This window comes from Taudactylus pleione, unplaced genomic scaffold (assembly GCF_031769625.1).
Source record: "Taudactylus pleione unplaced genomic scaffold, aTauple2 ptg000967l, whole genome shotgun sequence".
Taxonomy (NCBI): Eukaryota; Metazoa; Chordata; class Amphibia; order Anura; family Myobatrachidae; genus Taudactylus; species Taudactylus pleione.
Genome location: NW_028285368.1, coordinates 5,222,865 through 5,243,012, shown reverse-complemented (window position 1 = coordinate 5,243,012; position 20,148 = coordinate 5,222,865). Strand labels below are relative to the sequence as shown.

Here is a 20,148-nt window from a genome sequence, read left to right as displayed (position 1 = left end):
AGACATAAAAATCACTGCCTATGGAACGACAAAGTCATTCTTATAGCCTAATAACCTACCAATACTTATAAATAAATATTTGATCAGGCTAACAACTATTTAATAAAGCATCTTGTAACTTATATAAGTTGCTTTCAAACAAGCAGCGGTTAGTCGTACCTGATCTCTCTTCTTCTCCAGCCCTGCTATCTCTTTATTCAATTCTTTAACCTTTCCCTCATTCTCCGCCATGGTCTCCTGAAGCTTAAGGATTGAATCCTGCATTTCCTTCAGCTCCTCAGCAGAACGCAGCTTGGTCTCCTCTGCACAGACAAACTGGTAGGCCACATAGAGGCGGCTCAGATGCTCTATTTCTCGTGTGATTTTCTGGTATTCCAAATAAGATGATCTTTCCTAGAAAGCCAGTGTGGACAGAAAGTATTTTTTATTCCTTCAGTAGATAAAATATACATCATCTATGCCGATAGGACCCAGGTAAAAAAGTAATAATAAAGTAATAGTTACAATAACTGCACGTTAAATGTGAAATGGTTAAAATATACTTCATGTGAAGCCCATTGAAACTAAGTATATGCCCATTTAATTTCACAAACGTGTGCGGTGCATATATAATATTATTTGAAAGTACTCAATTGACTTATGGTAAATTTTAGCTTGTAAATCACTTTTTTTGAAGGACCTTAAAGCAGCACACGTACCTCCTTAAGTTTATGTATTGTCGGGGTGATCTCTTCTTCCAGAATCTATTGAAAATATACATCGGTAAATAAATAACAGTAAAGTTTTATAGTATTATTTACATTATGTTCTACTTAAAAAAAATGTAAGACTAAAGTTTTTCATAGTTTTTAGCATAGATTACACTGTCATTATGGCAAATGCTACAAAATGTAATGTAATGATGACTATACCTATGGACCATTGCTAGTGGCAATTGTAAAGGAGGTGGGGTAGGAATATTACTCTCCCAATCTTTCACATTCACAGTTCTCCCACAGGTACCTTCACTCACAGTTACATCATTTGAAGTACATTCTATCAGGACTTTCACCCCTTTCTCTCTGCGAGTTGCTGTTATCTATCGCCCGCCTGGGCCACCGCACCAATTTCTGGAACATTTTTCAGCCTGGCTCCCTCACTTCCTATCCTCAGACATCTCCACCATCATTATGGGTGATTTCAATATCCCCATTGACAGTCCGCAATCTCCTCATGCCACCAAACTATTCTCTCTAACCTCCTCTCTTGGCCTCTCCCAATGGACTGACTCCTCTACTCATAATGAGGGCCACTGCCTTGATCTTGTATTTACCAGACTATGCTCAGTTTCTGATTTCACTAATGCTCCTTTCCCTCTCTCAGATCACAATCTTATCACCTGCACACTTTCCTCCATTACATCAACCTCAATGTCAGTGAAATCAACCAAACCTCCTAAAACCCGCAGAAATATTAATGTGATTAACTTTCAACAACTATCTACCTCTCTACAACAACAACTCTCACCAATTTCTGCACTCACTTCTCCTGAGACTGCTGCATCACAGCTAAATCAGATTTTAGTAAAAGCCCTCGATGAAGTAGCTCCAGCTACCCATCACACTCCGCGTAGACTCAGACGTCAACCGTGGCATTCTAACTTAACAAGGCATCTACAAAAACTCTCACGAAAAGTAGAACGTCAGTGGCGAAAGTCTCGCACTCCAAGTGACTTCCTCACATATAAGTCTATCTACAACTCTTATCGTACTGCTCTGGACACTGCCAAGCAAATATATTTCCAATCTCTAATCTCTGCTCAAGCCTCTAACCCCAAGCGACTTTTTAATACATTTAAACTGCTTCTTACCCCTCCCTCACCCAAGCCACCTGCTACTATCTGTGCACAAGATCTTGCTTCCTATTTCAAGGACAAGATTGATAATATCCGAAATGAAATGTTATTCTCTTCCTCAGCTAGTGACCTACTCAATTCCCTACCTGAACCCTCTGGCACATTCTCTTCATTTGACCCCACAAATGAAGATGAAGTATCTACACTCTTCTCATCCTCCTACTCTATTACCTCTCCTCTAGATCCTATACCCTCACAAATTAGTAAAGCTCTGTCTCCTGTGCTCATCCCAACCCTAACTAAAATCTGTAATCTCTCTCTTTCTACTGGCATCTTTCCATCACTGTTCAAGCATGCAGTGATTACTCCCATTCTGAAAAAACAAAATTCTGACACTAACACTCTCTCTAATTACAGTCCTATCTCCCAGCTCCCATGCCCCTCCAAGCTACTGGAGAGACTTGTCTACACCCGCCTCTTACACTTTCTTAACACCCACAACTTATTGGACCCACTTCAGTCTGGCTTCCGTTCCCAGCACTCCACAGAGACAGCACTGACTAAGGTAGTAAATGATTTGGTCACTGCCAAGGCTAAAGGCCATTACTCACTTCTAATTCTTCTAGATCTCTCTGCTGCTTTTGACACTGTTGACCACTCTCTTCTCGTACAAACATTACAATCCCTAGGTCTTAAGGACACAGCCCTTTCTTGGTTCTCTTCCTACCTATCTGATCGCTCTTTTTCTGTTCGTTTTTCTGATTCTGCCTCCTCTTCGCTACCTCTATCAGTTGGAGTACCGCAAGGCTCTGTCTTAGGTCCTTTGCTATTCTCAATCTATACCACCTCTCTTGGCAAACTAATCCGCTCTTTTGGATTTCAGTACCATCTGTATGCGGATGATACTCAAATCTACCTATCCTCTCCAGATTTATCACCATCTGTATTGGTCCGTGTCACTGAATGTATTTCTGCCATTTCATCTTGGATGTCATCTCGCTACCTGAAACTTAATATTTCTAAAACAGAATTAATTATATTTCCACCGGCCAATAACAGTTACCAATCTGATCTCTTTATCACTGTTGATAACTCAACAATCCACCCCACCCCACAAGCTCGCTGCCTTGGTGTCATCCTTGATTCTGAATTGTCCTTTGTTCCCCACATTCAATCTGTCTCAAAATCATGTTACATACATCTAAAAAACATATACAAAATTCGACCATATCTCACACAAGACACTGCAAAAACTCTAATCCATGCACTCATTATTTCCCGCATTGACTATTGCAATAGTCTCCTTACTGGTCTTCCCAAAAACAGGCTATCGCCATTACAATCCATTATGAATGCAGCTGCGAGGCTTATCTTCCTTGCCAAACGTTCATCATCTGCTGCCCCGCTCTGTCAGTCCCTCCATTGGTTGCCAGTTTTCTACCGTATTCAATACAAAATACTGTTACTTACACATAAGGCCATTAACCGAATTACACCAACATACATCTCTTCACTCATCTCAAAATATCTCCCAACCCGACCTCTCCGCTCAGCACAAGAACTGCGTCTCTCATCCCCACGCATTACTTGCTCCCATTTACGGTTACAGGACTTTCTTCGGGCTGCACCCACTCTATGGAATGCCTTACCACACACAATAAGACTTACCTCTACTCTTCAATCCTTCAAGCGTTCCCTGAAAACTCACCTCTTCAGACAAGCTTATCAGATTCCAGAACCGACCACATAACCTTCATAGCTTCCATGTCTTATCACATCCTCTCTCACAGTCCATACATAACCTCACATATTGTCTTTCTTTCACATACTCCTGACATTTTGCCGACATTCCTATGTGACTGGATCATGCAGCCCACCAAGAAACTCTGCATTCTGGCCAGACCAAATTGCAATATATATAGCACCTATCCTTGTGTATCAATGCCTGTTTCCCTATAGATTGTAAGCTTGCAAGCAGGGCCCTCTTACCTCTATGTCTGTCTGTTATTACCCTGTTTTGTTCTATCAATGTTTCCAATTGTAAAGCGCAACGGAATATGCTGCGCTATATAAGAAACTGTTAATAAATAAAATAAATAAATAGTGGTGTGCTCTGTATTTTTGTAAATAAGCCAATTTCATAAAAACATTACTAGGTGTTTTGAATATAATTTGTATGTCATGCACATTAAAACATTAGCTGAAATGGTATACATTTTGAAATAATCATTGCAACCTAATAGTTAACAGTCTATGAATGGAATTTTGGCAACCGCTCAGTTTGCTAGGCGTTGGAAAAAGCTCTTTCTAGGTGGAATTTCCATTGACAACTCCAGTGTTCATATGAACAGGCCTATCCAAGGAGGAGAAAGGGTCCACGCAGGGGATCCGAATATACTTGGGAGGACTTGCCACTATGCAAAAATTACAGCCAAGTAACTTCAAACTACATTCTTTCATTCATGGGTTTTAAATAGCTTTAAATAAACGCACTAATCCAGGTTTTATACAACCAACATGAGGGAGCAGAGTGCCTCCTGTATCTCACAAACTTAGAATGATAAATAGACTGCACTGTTAGCTGTACTACAGGCCTGAAACATAATACAAGTTCAGACATTCTTACAAATAAGAATAAATTAAACCTATTGATATTACCGTTAATCCTTACACATTGAGATTTATGTAAAACGTAAACCAGAAAACTGTGCTGAAACTCATTGCAGCCAGATGCGGTCCTTTTTACAAAATGAAAGAACAAACATCTGATTGGTTGCAAAGGCGTAAAACACTATTTTCCTCTGCACCGATGTTTTATAAATGTCACAGAATACGTCTCCTATCTCCTGTTACAATCATTGTTGTAATTCAGCAGTAAGAAAGTGACGTAACTAGGAATCACACGAAACCAAAACCATGAGATAGGGAGACACATATGCAATGCAGAGCAGTCTGCTGAGGATTACTTATAGTGTAGATGCATATACTGGATGGGCGCGCACACAAAATACCAAATTACCGTCTGAATTTCTTTGAGCTTAGCTTCCTTTTTCTCAATAGTCTTTTGAGCAGCAATTTTCTTACACTCATACATCCTGGTACCTGCTGCTTCCTCTATCATAGCTAGAATCTGTAGAACATTAATAAGCATACACTTTACATCCAGAAACATAGTATAACTTAATGACATGCAATACAGAGCTAGTCCATTATGCTACAAAGTCATGGAATGCCGCAATATGGACTAATATGCTTTTCAGAACTAGAAAAGCTGACATACAAATGTAATTAAACAGACCTAACCAAAATAACAAAACATTATTATATATATTTACCTCTGGGGGCTTCATATTCAAAACTTTAGTTATCCTCCCCTGAAGGAAGAAAAAAGTAATAGTATAAACAAAAACAGCATTTATTTATTTAAATCGTATTGTTATTTTAAGCAGGTATTTCTACCAAGCACCCTTTATCGTGTCAAGATTCCCACCAACCAAAACCATCCCCAAATCTAAGTGTACACTGCATTCTTCTCTAACAGCCATTATTATAATGTACCTGACAGAACAAACCTGCATGATGAGAAAGTGTGGATTGTTCACATTGAGTCCCACGGAACAAAAGAGATCTTGCACACGAGTGTTGTTTGCATTTACTCCATTGATTAAATATTTATTTCTGCCTCCAATTACAACCTTTCACAATAAAAGTAGATATATTAAGAGACCAGCATGAATGTGATATGTTATTGTGTTAGTATGGATAGCAGTCAATCGTTGCTCACCTGTCTCGTCACAGTAATCTCATCGTGAGCCTCAAACCCCAGAGGGCTCTGCTTCTTGTCATGGTTCTCAAAAGTGATTGAAACTGTGGCCTTAGTTATTCCAGCCTGACCATTTTTGTACACAAGATCTTGCAAATTGGAAGCTCTTACCTAGCAACATTAATGAATAAAAATAAACTGTATAATCACCAGCAAAAAAATAAAGCATGGATTCTATTATCTAGAATGTTTGGAAGTCAGATCACCACACTGAGAAAACAATAAACCATGTGGAAAAAACCCAGCCCCTTTTACCCATCCTTTAGTCCCTCATAACAATTATAGTAAGCACTTTGAAGTCTGCTAGACTACTAATGCAAATAAAATAAAGAATTCCTGTCTTTCTGTGGGAGGGGGGGTTGTATGACTGTTTTTGCTTTTCAAGCTGAGGAATTCAAAACCGCAAACTATAGGCTAGAAATACAATTAGTTATACAAAGGTTGAGTCTGCATTTAGTAAAAAAAATGTAAAGACAGAACACATAAGATTGAACCAATATAAAGGCATGTCGGAGAAAGGATTACAAGACAGCACTGGGTTGGTGGTGCACCCAGAGTTTTGAAGGTACCGAACTAATCAAGAATACTTGTATAGTAGAAATACAATTAGGCTTAGAAGATATTAGTACTAAAACATTGGTTAGGAATTAAAAATGTGCAGAGGCAGATAGGGAAACTCAAATTGCCAAAGTGACCTAGAACTGTATTTTATACTTTGAATAGGGAGGAACTATATACAATCATGGGGGAGGCTGCACAGGCTGATATACAGTGAAAGTGGACTGGGAAGACACTGGCTACAATACTGTGGAATGGGAAGGTTACTGCTATACTAGGTGTGTGAAGTGCAGGGCTGGCACCTATACTTTGAAAGGGGATGGTATGGGGCTGACTGCTATACTGTGAAAGCTGGAGGTACTGGATGTTATACAGGTTGAGTCTCCCATATCCAAAATGCTTGGGACCAGGGGTATTTTGGATAACGGAATATTCCGTATTTTGGAATAATTGCATACCATAAATATCTTGGGAATAGGACCCAAATATACACACAGAATACATTTATGTGTTATATACACCTTATTTATACACACAACCTGCAGGTAATTTTATACAACATATTCAATAATTTTGTGGCTCAAGAAAAATTTGTGTGCATACATGAAATTCATTTATGTTTCATATACACCTTATACACACAGCCTAAAGGTAATTTTATACAATATTTTTAATAATTTGTGCCTTAGACAAAGTTTGTGTACATTGAACCATCAAAAATCAAAGGTTTCATTATCTCAGTCATGCCAAAATTATTTGGATATGTAAGACAGCCTGTACTGTGAAGGGTGGATAGACCAGACTAATGCGGGCATAAACGGAGATAAAATATTAGACCGACAGACATTTTATCTGACAGGCTAAAACCATCATATATTGTGGCCATACACTGTGAAATATATCACACTGTATGGCCACGATATCTGCATTTTTTCCCTAAGAGGAAACATTTCCCTGTTACTCCTCTATGAAGATAGGGGAAATGTCAGGCAGTCGGCAGCACATACACTGCGAGATGCGCATACCAATTATCAAATCTTTTGGACATATATGACGATTTCAGCATGTCCGACGGGGAATGGGTATGTCATGCTAGCTGTCAGGATGCCTCCTGTCACAATACGACAGTGGTATCCCGATGGTTGGTATCCCGACAGGGGTTGGGTAAGTATACTTACCCTCCCCCCTTCTCCCCCTAACCCTCCCTTCTTGTAGTCGAACCCTTCCCCCCCCCCTGCAGCTAACACTAAGGGCGCCCGGCTTACATTTGTCAGGGTACGCGTCCTCCTGGATTCCGAGGTCGGGATTAAAATAGGAGTCGGTATTTCGACACCCATCTGAAGTCCCTTGTCGGGATTCCAGCAGTTGGGATTGAGACCTACTGTACATCCCGTCCGACAGACCGATAATTACTGCTTGGTTGCGGCAATGCACTACTCAACTTTAGGCCCGATCAGCTGGGTAAAGGCTCATACGCCCAGTAAATGTCCAGCATTAGTTTTATACTGTGAAAGAGGGAAGGGATTGGCTGCTATACTGTGAAAGGGATATGAACATCCTAGTTCAACTCTTAATTGCAGTATAAAAATATGAGATATGGTAAGAACTTAACCTTGTTATCTCTATTTCTACGAAGTCCATAGGGTTCCACAGGATACCTTGGGGTATAGGTGTGACGTCAGTCGCAGGGCACCAAAGAGTTAAGCTTTCAGCCTCCCAGGATGCACTAGGTCCCCCTCCTATACCCCGCCCCCGGGCCAAGGCACCTCAGTTAGTTACCAAGCCCTAGGCCGGAGGAGGAGAAGGAAGAGAGAGAACAAAGATCTGGACACATACAAGAATCACATTCTCACCAGAGGGAGACGGAAAACCGGTGACCAGAGCAAAGCCCATCTGCAGCACAGGTGCGACAGGGCGGGAGTCCTGTGGAACCCTATGGACTTCGTAGAAATAGAGATAACAAGGGTAAGTTCTTACCATATCTCATATTTTCTACTTCAGGGTCCATAGGGTATCCACAGGATACCTTGGGGATGTCCCAAAGCAGTATCCTTTAAGGGTGGGGACGCTCCTGTGCAGAAAGGAGAATCCGCCGCCCGAAGGAAGCATCCTGAGAGGCGAAGGTGTTAAACCTGTAATACCTCACGAAGGTATGGACAGAAGACCACGTAGCAGCCTTGCAGATCTGAACTGCCGAGGCACCACGTCGAGCTGCCCACGAAGGACCCACAGACCTAGTGGAATGAGCCTTCAGAGAAGGAGGGACCGGTAGGCCTTCATGAAGATAAGCTTCAGAAATAGCCATACGGATCCAGGCTGCCAAAGTTTGCTTTGAAGCAGGCCAACCCTTTTTACAGAAGCCATAGAGGACAACAAAGCGTCCGACTTCCTAAACGAAGAAGTGCGGTCAACATAAGTCCTTAAGGCCCGCACAACATCCAAAGAGGCCTCACCCACGGAAAGACCCGGTGAGTTAAAGGCCGGAACAACTATTTCCTCGTTAACATGAAACTGGGAAACAACTTTGGGAAGAAACTCGGGCCGAGTGCGGAGCACTGCCCTGTTCCCATGAAAAACCAAGAAAGGGGGTCTACAAGAAAGAGCCCCTAACTCAGAAACACGTCTGGCCGAAGCAACGGCCAGAAGGAAAACAGTCTTAGCTGTTAGCCATTTAAGATCCACTGAGCCCAGTGGTTCAAACGGCGGTCCTTGGAGAGCCCTCAGGACCACAGCCAAATCCCAAGGCGCCACAGGTGGAACAAAGGGCGGCTGAATACGGAGAACACCTTGCATAAAGGTGCGCACATCCGGGATTGTAGCAATCCTACTGTGAAACCAGACAGATAGGGCCGAAACCTGTACCTTCAAAGAAGCAAGGCGAAGCCCATGATCTAGTCCCGCTTGCAGGAAGGCGAGAATCCGAGACAGACGAAACTCCCGCGGTGCATAACCTCTCGGTCGACACCACTGGAAGAACGTATGCCACACGCGATGGTATATCCTCGCGGAAGACGGTTTCCGAGCTCGTAACATGGTACGCACCACAGAGCTGGAAAACCCCCGGGACCTCAGCATGGCCGTCTCAACAGCCACGCCGCCAAAGACAGCCGAGTCAGGTCCGGGTGAAGACAAGGACCCTGTGACAGAAGGTCCGGTCGTAGCGGCAACCGCAGAGGACTGTCCACGGACAGACCCTGGAGGTCTGAGAACCAGTGCCGTCTGGGCCACGCGGGAGCTATCAACAGGAGCGTCCCTCCTTCCTGTTTGAATTTCCGGATAACCCGTGGAAGGGAGACCGGAGGGAACAGGTATGCGAACCTGAACGTCCACCGGACGGACAGAGCATCCACCAGAGACGCCCCTTCGTCTCTTGTGCGAGACCCGTACACCGGCAACTTGTTGTTGTGCCGGGACGCCATGAGGTCGATTTCTGGAAGACCCCACCTGTCCACCAGTAGTTGAAAAACGTCCGGGTGCAGGGACCATTCCCCTGGATGAACGTCCTGGCGACTTAGAAAGTCCGCCTCCCAATTTAGCACTCCCGGGATGAAGACCGCTGATATGGCCGGAAGATTGCGCTCCGCCCAAACCAGGATCCGAGAGACCTCTACGAGAGCCGCCCGACTGCGAGTTCCTCCTTGCCTGTTTATGTAGGCCACGGTGGTAGCATTGTCCGACTGGACCTGCACCGGGTGACCCTGGAGAAACCGCTGTGCCTGCAGGAGAGCATTGAAGACCGCACGGAGTTCCAAGATAGTTATTGGAAGCTCCGCTTCTGTCGGCGTCCACCTGCCCTGGAACAAGTGTGGACCCGAAACTGCTCCCCAGCCCCGAAGACTGGCGTCCGTTGTCAACAGGACCCAATTTGGAACCCAGAACGGACGTCCCTTGTTGAGGTGGGTCGTCTTTAACCACCACGCAAGGGACAGGCGAACCTCCGGGGTGAGCACAATCGTCTGGAACTTCAGAGACTGAGGCAGCCCGTTCCACTTGGACAGGATCAGGTGCTGCAGAGGTCTGGAGTGAAACTGGGCGTATTCCACCATGTCGAACACCGACACCATGGAGCCCAGTAACCTCATCGCCGAGTGTAAGGACACCCGGCGGCTGTGCAGACAACTGCGCACCCTTGACTGTAAAGCAGAGATCTTGTCCTCTGTCACGAAGATCCTTTGCTGTCCCGAGTCCAATAAGGCTCCAAGATGCAGAATCCTCCGAGACAGGATTAGAGTGGACTTCTGCCAGTTGATTAGTCAGCCGTGCCGTTGCAGCAGTGCAATGGTCAGGTCCAAGTGGTGTAACAGGAGCTCTGGAGATCCTGCCACCAATAACAGGTCGTCCAAATACGGCAACATGCGGACTCCTTACAGCCGCAGAGAAGCCGCCATGACCGCCATCACCTTGGTGAAAACACGTGGTGCTGTCGCCAGGCCAAAAGGTAACGCCCGAAACTGGAAGTGGTCGCTGCGGATTGCAAACCGAAGGAACTCTTGATGGCGCAAAAGAATAGGGACATGCAGGTAAGCGTCCTGTATGTCCAATGACACCATGTAGTCCCCAGGTTCCAGCGCCAGAATGATGGACCGTAGGGTCTCCATCCGAAACTTCGGGACCCGCAAAGACTTGTTGAGTGCTTTGAGGTTGAGAATCGGACGATATGACCCATTGGGTTTCTGTACCAAAAATAGATTTGAATAGAAACCCTGGCCCCTCTGGGAGAATGGAACAGGCACTATAACTCCAGCCTGGAGCATAGTGTGCAATACCTTCCGCAGCTCCGTAGCCTTGTTCCGGTCTGATGGTAGACCTGTGGTGAAGAATCAAGCCGGGGGTCTGTGCCGGAAGGAGAGGGCGTACCCGTGGGAGACCACCTCCAGAACCCAAGTGTCTGTCGTAGTGAACGACCAACACCGGGAGAACTGCAGCAGGCGGCCTCCCACCCTGGGATCCCCCAAGGGGAGACCCGGACCGTCAGGCCGCAGGCTTGTTATCTGGCTTGGGGGCCGGACGTCTGGTACTCCATGCCTGTTTCCGGGGCTTGACCGATTTCTTAGGGCCAGCCTGTCGAGGAAACGACTGTGGTTTGGGCCTGCTCTGGGCCCTAGATGACCGAAAGGACGATGGTCCAGAACCAGAAGGAGCAGCGGCCGACGGGAGACAAGCAGATTTGGCTGCCGCCAGCGTGGCCACAATCTTATCCAGATCCGGACCGAAGAGAACTTCTCCGGTAAACGGCAACGCTTCCAGACCTTTCTTGGAATCTGCGTCCGCCTTCCAGGATCGCAGCCACAAGGTGCGACGAGCAGCTACCGCTGCTGAAGAAATTCTAGACACCAGAGTACTAATGTCTAGAGCCGCCTTGTTGATGTAGGTGGCCGAATCACGGAGATTGCCAATCAACTCCGCCTGTTCGGCCGGACCGTCGGATTCAAAAGAAGCCTCTAATGAATCCGCCCAGCGCTCCATCGCTCTGGCAACCCAGCAAATGGCCATAGCCGGCCGTGCTGCCCCCCCTGCAAGGGAATAAGCGGACTTCAGGCAGATTTCTACCTTGCGGTCCGTAGCATCCTTAAGGGAGGACATGGATGGCATCGGCAATGTGGCACTACGGACAAGACGGGTCACGTGAGAATCCACCTGTGGAGGGGATTCCCACTTAGCAAAATAATTATCCGCGAACGGATAAGCCACCGCCAGGCGTCTCTGCGGCTGGTATCTTTTGCCAGGTTGTTTCCACGCCTCCTCTAAATGGTCCACCAACTGACCCGAAAGAGGAAAGACTGTGGCATCGCCCTTCACATCTTTGAAAAAGGCATACTTAGATTTAGCCGCTGGGGGAACTTCGTCCTCAATCACCAAGGCTGTGCGGACCGCCCGAATAAGTCCAGGAATATATACTTTGGACTTAGCATCAGCGTCCTTAGTATGGAGAGGTTCCTGATCGTAAGGATCCAGAATCTCCCCATCATCAGACGTCCCTTCGTCATCCTCATAAGGAGCGGACAGAGACGCCACCGGCCTTTTATGAGGCCGCATCACAGACTCCCCTTGCAACACATCCAACAAGTGCTGTACAGAACTCGTCAGGGAGTTAACCCACGCTGGCTCCTGAGAACCCGGGAGCGGGGAAATAGGGAGACTGTGGGGTACCAATTGTCGTGGGAACCCCTGCATGGGTGACGACACCACAGACTGCTGGGACAAACCCATCGGAGTAAACGCGGGCTGCGGAGCTAACTGGCCCACTAAAGCTGTTAACGCCTGAGCGAAACAAGCCCAGGGCGGCTCCTGTACCGGTGCTGTAACCGTAATAGGCCGCGCCATGGACAAACACTGCCAGAAAGGCCCTCCGCGCTACCCTCCCCCTCCGCTAACGGTGCTTTGCACGTGGTACACTGTAGCCGGAGGGGAAAATCACTTTCAGACATGATGGCACCACGTATGTGACCTCTCTCACCAATTAAGTATTAAATAGGCGAGAGACCACCCTGCAGCACCGCACCGCAAGGGCTTTAGCAGAAAGAACAGGGACAGTAATAAAGCTGACAGTTTAGAGAAGAAAAGTTACAGGCAGCGCTAGCACAGTCACATGCAGAGAAATAACATTTCCTGCACTAACAGCGCTGATCACTCAACTACACAGACACAGGGCCTGGTAGGACACAGCGCTGCATACACAGACCTGAGCCACAGCGGAGGAGAGGTATGCGGGGGGACCCAGACCACGATGCTTCCTTCCAGACTTCCAGCAGCGTTCACCATGCGTTGCAGAGAAGATGGCCGCCGAGGAGCAGAGAGAAGCTGGCCTGGGGGAGGAGCGCTGACACAGGACCAGTCAGCACAGTGCAGAGAGGGCTGTGTGCAGCGGGGGAGGCGCCGGCTGTGAGACAGGGAAGGCGCGCTCCCCTGGCATGCATTTAACCCCTGGGACGCCGCAGCGCTACCGCTCTGCTGCGGTCCGCTGTCCCAGGGGGTAGTGGAAAGCGCAGGTTCAGTACCTGGCTCCACGCTGCAGCCAGTCCCCAGGGAGCCCCCTGCCTGGGGACTTAGGACCATGTGACCAGCGGGGACCCACCGCGGGACCCCGCTGCTTACCTTTGTCCCCCTTGGATCCGGCCATGGTCCGGAACATCTGGGGTCACCGCTAGCTGTGACCCCAGATGCTCACCAGCATCCCTGGATCGGTACCGGCGTTCTGGTACCGGCGGGGGTGTAGGGAAGACAGCATGGACGTCAGGACTGACTGTCCATGCTGTACATCCAGATGTGCAGCCACAGCTGCACTGAAGAAAGCTTCAGGGGCTCTTCTAGCCCCCACTCCGACAGGTGCACCCGACGCCGGCCGGGCACCAAACTAAACTGTGGTGCCTTGGCCCGGGGGCGGGGTATAGGAGGGGGACCTAGTGCATCCTGGGAGGCTGAAAGCTTAACTCTTTGGTGCCCTGCGACTGACGTCACACCTATACCCCAAGGTATCCTGTGGATACCCTATGGACCCTGAAGTAGAAAGTAAGGCATTTGTCCGCTATGTGTAAAGCAGCAATAGGCTTCCCTGCATGCAAAACAAAATATATATTTGCTCCTAGCTCTAAATAAGGCCTATGTGCTAGGTGAACAGAACAAAACATTACCTAACAGGTATGCATTTATCCTTTCTACCAACAGTCTTTTCAGAAGAACTTCTGCACTAGGTGGTCAGTATTCTGTAATTTACCCTTACCCATTTTTTACCTGTGTAAGATTGGAAATGCCGAGAAGGAAACAAATGGAATCCAGAATATTGGACTTGCCACTGCCATTAAGCCCAGTGATAGCATTGAAGAGTGGATCAAAACCATTGATCTCTGTTCTCTGAGCATAAGACTTGAAGCCCTCAATAATAATGGATTTTATGTGCATCTTTCCTATTGTTGTACCTGAAAGGGAGTAAGGATAACCATATAATATGTGTGGACTTAAATCACTGTAGCTGTCAAGAGGTTTGCTAAATGCATAAATATCGAAGCACAGGGTTGACTAGCAAGCAGTATAATTTGTAGCCAAGACCACAGATATACCACTGCATTACTTCACATTTATAAAATGTATATCCAGAGAACATATATGGCATGGTTGCATGCACATGAAAAAAAAAATAACACTTTAAATTCTATAAGGTTGAACTCTGCTACAATAAAGGTTATGTGCTAAATATAATTGCTTTGCGATCTGAAGCCGCTGTGTGGATTTATGAGAGTCTCCGCATAGGTTTAAAGTGGCAATCACCAGATTGGTTTAGCTTTTAAAATGAAAGCCGCTTTAAAAATACGGGGAGACTCGCTTAAATCCCACCAGTGGCTGAAGATCGCAAAGCTATTACATTTAGCCTAATATATATATTTTTTCATGTGAGTCAGTACTTCTGCTGCTAGCCTGGAACAGATATGCTGGGTCACACACACACACACCTGCTAGCACAAACAATATCCATAATAGTTATAAAACACATCTATATACAGATGGGATATGGCAGAGGTTAGCACCAAACTTAAACAGCAATAGGTAAAGGTGGCCGAGCTAAAGTGACTGGATTATTTATTTGAAAATCCATGCCAAAATTCCAAGCTACTCCATGGCCAGTAATCTACATTTCCATTACTACAATATTTACTTTGTAAGGAACATATGTAGCACAATGCTACCCACTTTAATTAAGTTTTGTCAGCCCCAGCCCAATCTAAGGGGCCGATACTACCGTGATTATTAATCTGTATTGCAGATACAAAACTGAACCCCAGGGATAGTGGTAGTTATAACTCCTGTACCAGCGAGTTACAGGATCCGGTCTAAAGATCTACAGTAAAAAGGTAGACAATGTCTAGATATTCACCAGATGTTAAGACAGTCAATAGGTCGACAGGGACAAAAAGTCGACACACTGAAGCTCGACGTGTAAGAAAGGCGGTGGATCAAAAGGTCGGCATGGAAATGGTCAACAAAAATATAATCGACACATGATTTATTTATTTTTTTAAAGTTAGGTTTAGGGTTAGGCACTTACCTTAATGGTTAGGATTAGGCACTTATCCCAACGGGTAGGGTTAGGCACTAGAAGGGACGGTTAGGGTCAGGCACCAAGAGAAGGATTAGGAAAAAACAAAACCATTTTTTTGTCGACCTTTTGACCCTGTCCACCATTTGTCCCTTTCAACCTATTGACTGCCTAACGTCTGGTGTCTATCTAGACATTGTCTACCTTTTTTACTGTAGATCTTTCAATTCACATCCGCAAGTTACTTCCGCGGTATATTGAGCGAGTCTTTCACAATTCTGGAAGACTCCTCCTGGGGAATCTGACACTGCGCATGTGTGCAGTGTCTGTTACCAGAACCGACCAGAGGCTGCAGCAAAGGGATTGGAAGATCTCTCTCCTGTGAGTAAAGCTCCAGGGTAATTACAAAGGGGACATCACTGCAATGTCTGGCTGTGTACATTAACTTTTAATACTGTAGATGATCACTCATTTCACTGCACCCCTTTATGGGTCTATTCATTATTACTTATTTTCTACAAGGTGAAAATGTAAATTTTTACCTAGTTTTGTAAAAACTGTAATTCATTATAAAGGTAACATAGGATATATTACGGATATATCCTGCTTACCTTTCAGTCCCGATCTGGCCCATTAACCCATACAATAGTCTGGGGACCTAAAGCACTGGTGATAAGGATTGCGGGACAGCTGTCCTTGGATCAGCCATCTTCGCAACTGAGCAATGTTAAATTGCTCCAGTGATTTTGTATCCACTGCTGCTACTTGCATTAATAGGCCCCTTATTTTTTGCAAGAAAAAAATGTGTGCACATATTGGTAGCAGAGTGCCTTCTCATTACTGTAACAGAGGTACACCACACATATCAATTTAGTGATTAATACCCCGAAACTTAGCGTACCCATTCGACAGCAAGATCAAAACAGGTTTCGGGGCTATTTACTATACCTCCAGTGCCGGGACAGCTGCTCCCATTAGCATCTGTCTCAGGGAAGCCACACACTATCATCCTACCCATAAGACCGGTACACACTGGACGATATCTAGTGTGTACCAACCTCATAAGCAAAGGCTCCCGGCGGAGTTCCAGTATCGGCAAGTGCATACACATTTGAAGATGCCGGCAGTGACGGCGAGGCCATTCTGCATTCGGCAGCATGGCCCATGCTAACAATGCCGTCGTCAGAGCAGCATGCAGGTCAGACGGGCGATGTGACTGACAACACACAGGAGCGACAATCGCCAGTGACATTGAGGGTATACACTAAACGATGAGCCCGATAGGTCATCTGATCCGTGTGTACCTTGCATGACAGTAGTAGCGAAAGTTTACTGCACATGTGCAGACATAGGTTGCTCATGCACAGTGTGTGAAATTGTAGATCCCGGAGGCTGGAGTTCTCTTCTGAACTCCAGTTTCGCCTCTCTCCATTCGCACTATTGGAGAGAGGTCATGGCGTCTCTCCCACAGTTCCGAGGAGCAGCCGGGCAGATAGGACAGCGGCGGATGCAGGAGCAGGGATTAAGGTACTTTTTTTTTTTTTGTACAAGTGGCACTACAGGAGCATAACTATGGGAGCACTGCTACAGGGGCATAACTATGGAGGCACTGCTACAGGGGCATAACTATGGAGGCACTGCTACAGGGGCATAACTATGGGGGCACTGCTACAGGGGCATAACTATGGGAGCACTGCTACAGGGGCATAACTATGGAGGCACTGCTACAGGGGCATAACTATGGAGGCACTGCTACAGGGGCATAACTATGGGGGCACTGCTACAGGGGCATAACTATGGGGGCACTGCTACAGGGGCACTTCTATAGGATTTCCTTCCTTTCAAATCAAGGGGGTAACATCGGCGTATCTAAATATATTTTGGGGTAAAAGATTAAAAAGTTCCCTGACCTCTGCCATAGATAGTAGCGGACTAGTGCCAGAAGATGTGGATGTTCAGTTTCGCAGTCAAATTTTCGGCACTTGATTAATAGCACAACAGCAACATTCCCATATCTTACATGGGAACTGCAGTGAGCACCGATACCCAGGAAATACCCAGGAGAGAATAGACCTCCTGTGACAGTGTTACAGGTTTAATAAATAGCCTCCTTACTAAAATGAGTGATAATCATACTAAAACTAGACCCACAAAACCAGTATGCCAGTAGCATTTTAGGAATAAAGCATCAATTGGTTCCTAATCTATATCTGCAAGTAAAGCCCCGCCGCTCCTTATCATAAGGCTACACAGCAGCAGCCGGGCAATACTATGTCTGTGCAGAGCCCCGGCACACTTATATGACAGACGCTCTCACCAGACAGCGGCACTTCTCTTTCAGGCAGCTGAGCAACGCTGATTTCGCGCCCGGTACATTCGTATTAGACGTTATGATGTCGCCGGGAAGTCCTATAAGGAGCCTGAACTTTTTGTTGTAGAAATGAATCATGAATAACAAAAACAGTGCGAACAAAAAATGTAGCAACAATTATTATCTTATATATTTAGTTCCCTTTATGATATCGTTATTTATCTTCGTTACCATCATCATTCGGAATTTTGTTTTTTAGACAGGCACTATTAGGGCAGCCTGACAGAACACACACTTTACCAAAGAAGACCCAAGAGGGGCGTGTGGGTAATTTGAATCACACGGACATCTGCTGTGGTCATTGGGCTGCACACATACGTATTGGCGGAAACGCAGATTGGTGGCAACGTGATGTTAGTGATCGTGATTCGGCCATTTTTAAAAAGGGAAACTTGCTATCAATTGTACAGAGACGTTGAATAAAGATTCGTGCAGCCAGAAGAAATGTAGCTGTAGCGCTAGACCTGGCCAGAAGGCTGAACGTCAGACTCGGTTTTGTGAAAATAGCTCTTTATATTGCTCCAGCCTGAATCCACACTGTATCTCAGTAAGGAGTTTGTTCATATTACTGAAGGTAATTGTCTGCTCTGTGGCTCCATGTCGCGGAGTTGTATGAGGCTTGTGGCAGGACTTCTGGATGAATGGGGTTTATTTTTTTCTCCCAATATACTGCCTCTATGCTTGTTGGGAGATCTGCACACTCTTTGATTTTATTCTTATTATTCATTCGCTGTTCGTGTACTTTTGGTGTTAAAAATGCAGACTAATTCAGGCACTATTATAGGTACGTTTACAGAGCTACTAAAATAAAGAAAACCTCAGGAAGCAGTCTATACTTGCCTACCCTCCCGATTTGGCTGGGAGCATCCCGAAAATTGGGAGCAGCTCCCGGCCCCCCGGAAAGGCCGGCCCCTGCAGAGTCATAGCAAGTGTTGAAAGTTTTATCATTAATGTCCAGGCAAGCTTTAATGTGTCACCCCATGTCCATGGAAGGTTTTAACCAACATATTGGGAGTTACAGTCTCAATTTCCCGCTGAATGTTTTCTCTCCGTGTCATGAGAGTCAGTAGCTTGTTCTGGAACACAACACCCCAGCCAGAAGCAGGAATACCTACTGACTAGCAGTGGTGGCTCCAGAGGTGGGGCTACAGCGCAGTCCAAAATTCAAATAAAGGAACCACACCAACTGTCATCCTAAATTATAAGAAAAGCTTTGTGGCCAATAGCGAGTGAAACACCCTCTTTCTACTTCAGGGTCCATAGGGGGTCCACAGGGTTGACCTTGGGGTATAGCTGGATCTGGATCCATGGGCACCACGCAGTTATAGCTTTAGCTGCTCCCAGGATGCACTTGGGTCCGTCCTCTATACCCCGGCCACAGCACCTCAGTTTTGAGTTGGTGCCCGGCCGGAGTTGGGTCACCTGCGCAGGGGGGCTGCAGGAGCAGCCCCCAAAAGCTTTCTATTTTTATTTAAAAAAAAAAAAAAAGCCTGTTAGATTTTTATTTTACAACAGAGGCTCTAGTGTGGCAGCGACGGGCTGTCTATGCAGACGCCCACGCTGCCGCTCTCCTTCCCCGCTGGCGCCGCGACGCCAGTACTGCACTGGGGATCGCGGCGGGAGGCCAGAGTCCGTACTAGCCGGACTCTGGGTCCCTCCCTGGACTGCTGCCGGAGTCGCCGGGGACAAGGTAAGCCGCGAGTCGCCGATTAGCGGCGGCTCGCGGGTATTGCCTGCACATGCAGTCCTTTGCCCCCGGTCCTAGGGGACAGACCGGGGGCCGCTAGCGGTGGCGGCGGGCTCCCCCTCTGAGGAGGAATAACCCGTGGGACCACTAGACCACCAGGGATATATGGCAAGCGGGATGCCGGCAAGCCCTGGGGTTAATATGCTAGCCAGGGGAGGAAGCCTTCCCTGTCAGCGGCTCCTCAGCTCAGCGCGCCTTTCAACACAGAGTCTGGCGTCGCTGAGCTGCAGATACTCGGCCACTCCTCCTCTGAGGTCTCCAGCGGCCATTTTCTACAAGTGGCAGCGCAGATCTTCAGGGAGCACGCGGACCGGTCCCCCTGTGTACCTCTCCCCCGATATAAGGACTGTGTACACAGCACTATAGCCCTCCCAGACACTGAATCTGGGCAGGTTGATTGTAGTGGAAAGGTGCAGTGAGTATATCTTCCTGCATGGTATGTGACTTTTGCTAGTGCTGCCTGTCTGTGCTTATTTTTCGCTTACTGTCAGCTTATACCTATCCCTTTACTTCTCCTACAAGCCCTATAGGTGTGTGGGGGAAGGGTGTTTCTACTGACCTCACTTATATAGATCACGTATTTGTGAGGTCCGTCACATACAGTTGTGTGCTATACAGTACCGTATTGTGGGCTGTTGAAAACGCACTCACCGGTGTGCTAAACTTCTGCCCTGTTGCCAGATATATTTTTTGACTATATAATATATTCTGTCATGTCAGGAGGTTGACCGCTCAGTGGCTCCGGTGTTGGCCTCCTGTGGACGCTGTTCTGCAGGAGTAGATA

The 20,148-nt window shown here is 46.5% G+C and overlaps 2 protein-coding genes across 4 annotated transcripts in view; one reads left to right on the top strand and one right to left on the bottom strand.

Moving 5' to 3' along the window:
- The window catches only part of SMC2 (structural maintenance of chromosomes 2), a 76,992-nt gene extending 59,402 nt beyond the window's left edge, over positions 1-17,590 (bottom strand). Inside the window, exons 1-8 of one of the 2 annotated variants that reach the window (XM_088460126.1) lie at positions 17,564-17,590; positions 13,947-14,131; positions 5,619-5,768; positions 5,407-5,529; positions 5,170-5,208; positions 4,854-4,964; positions 699-743; positions 160-393 (exon numbers count right to left, since the gene is read on the bottom strand). In XM_088460126.1, the coding sequence (XP_088316252.1) occupies positions 160-393; positions 699-743; positions 4,854-4,964; positions 5,170-5,208; positions 5,407-5,529; positions 5,619-5,768; positions 13,947-14,114 (870 nt within the window). In that variant the 5' untranslated portion in view covers positions 14,115-14,131; positions 17,564-17,590. Of the gene's footprint in view, positions 1-159; positions 394-698; positions 744-4,853; positions 4,965-5,169; positions 5,209-5,406; positions 5,530-5,618; positions 5,769-13,946; positions 14,132-17,156; positions 17,481-17,563 lie in introns of those variants that run through there. The other variant, XM_088460127.1, reaches the window with a different exon arrangement.
- A 426-nt stretch (positions 17,591-18,016) lies between these two features.
- Positions 18,017-20,148, top strand: part of LOC148454933 (uncharacterized) — a 68,929-nt gene continuing 66,797 nt past the window's right edge. For both annotated transcript variants that reach the window (XR_015873004.1, XM_088460062.1), the window contains exon 1: positions 18,017-18,191. The gene's annotated coding sequence lies outside the window, so the exon portion shown is untranslated. The remainder of the gene's footprint in view (positions 18,192-20,148) is intronic.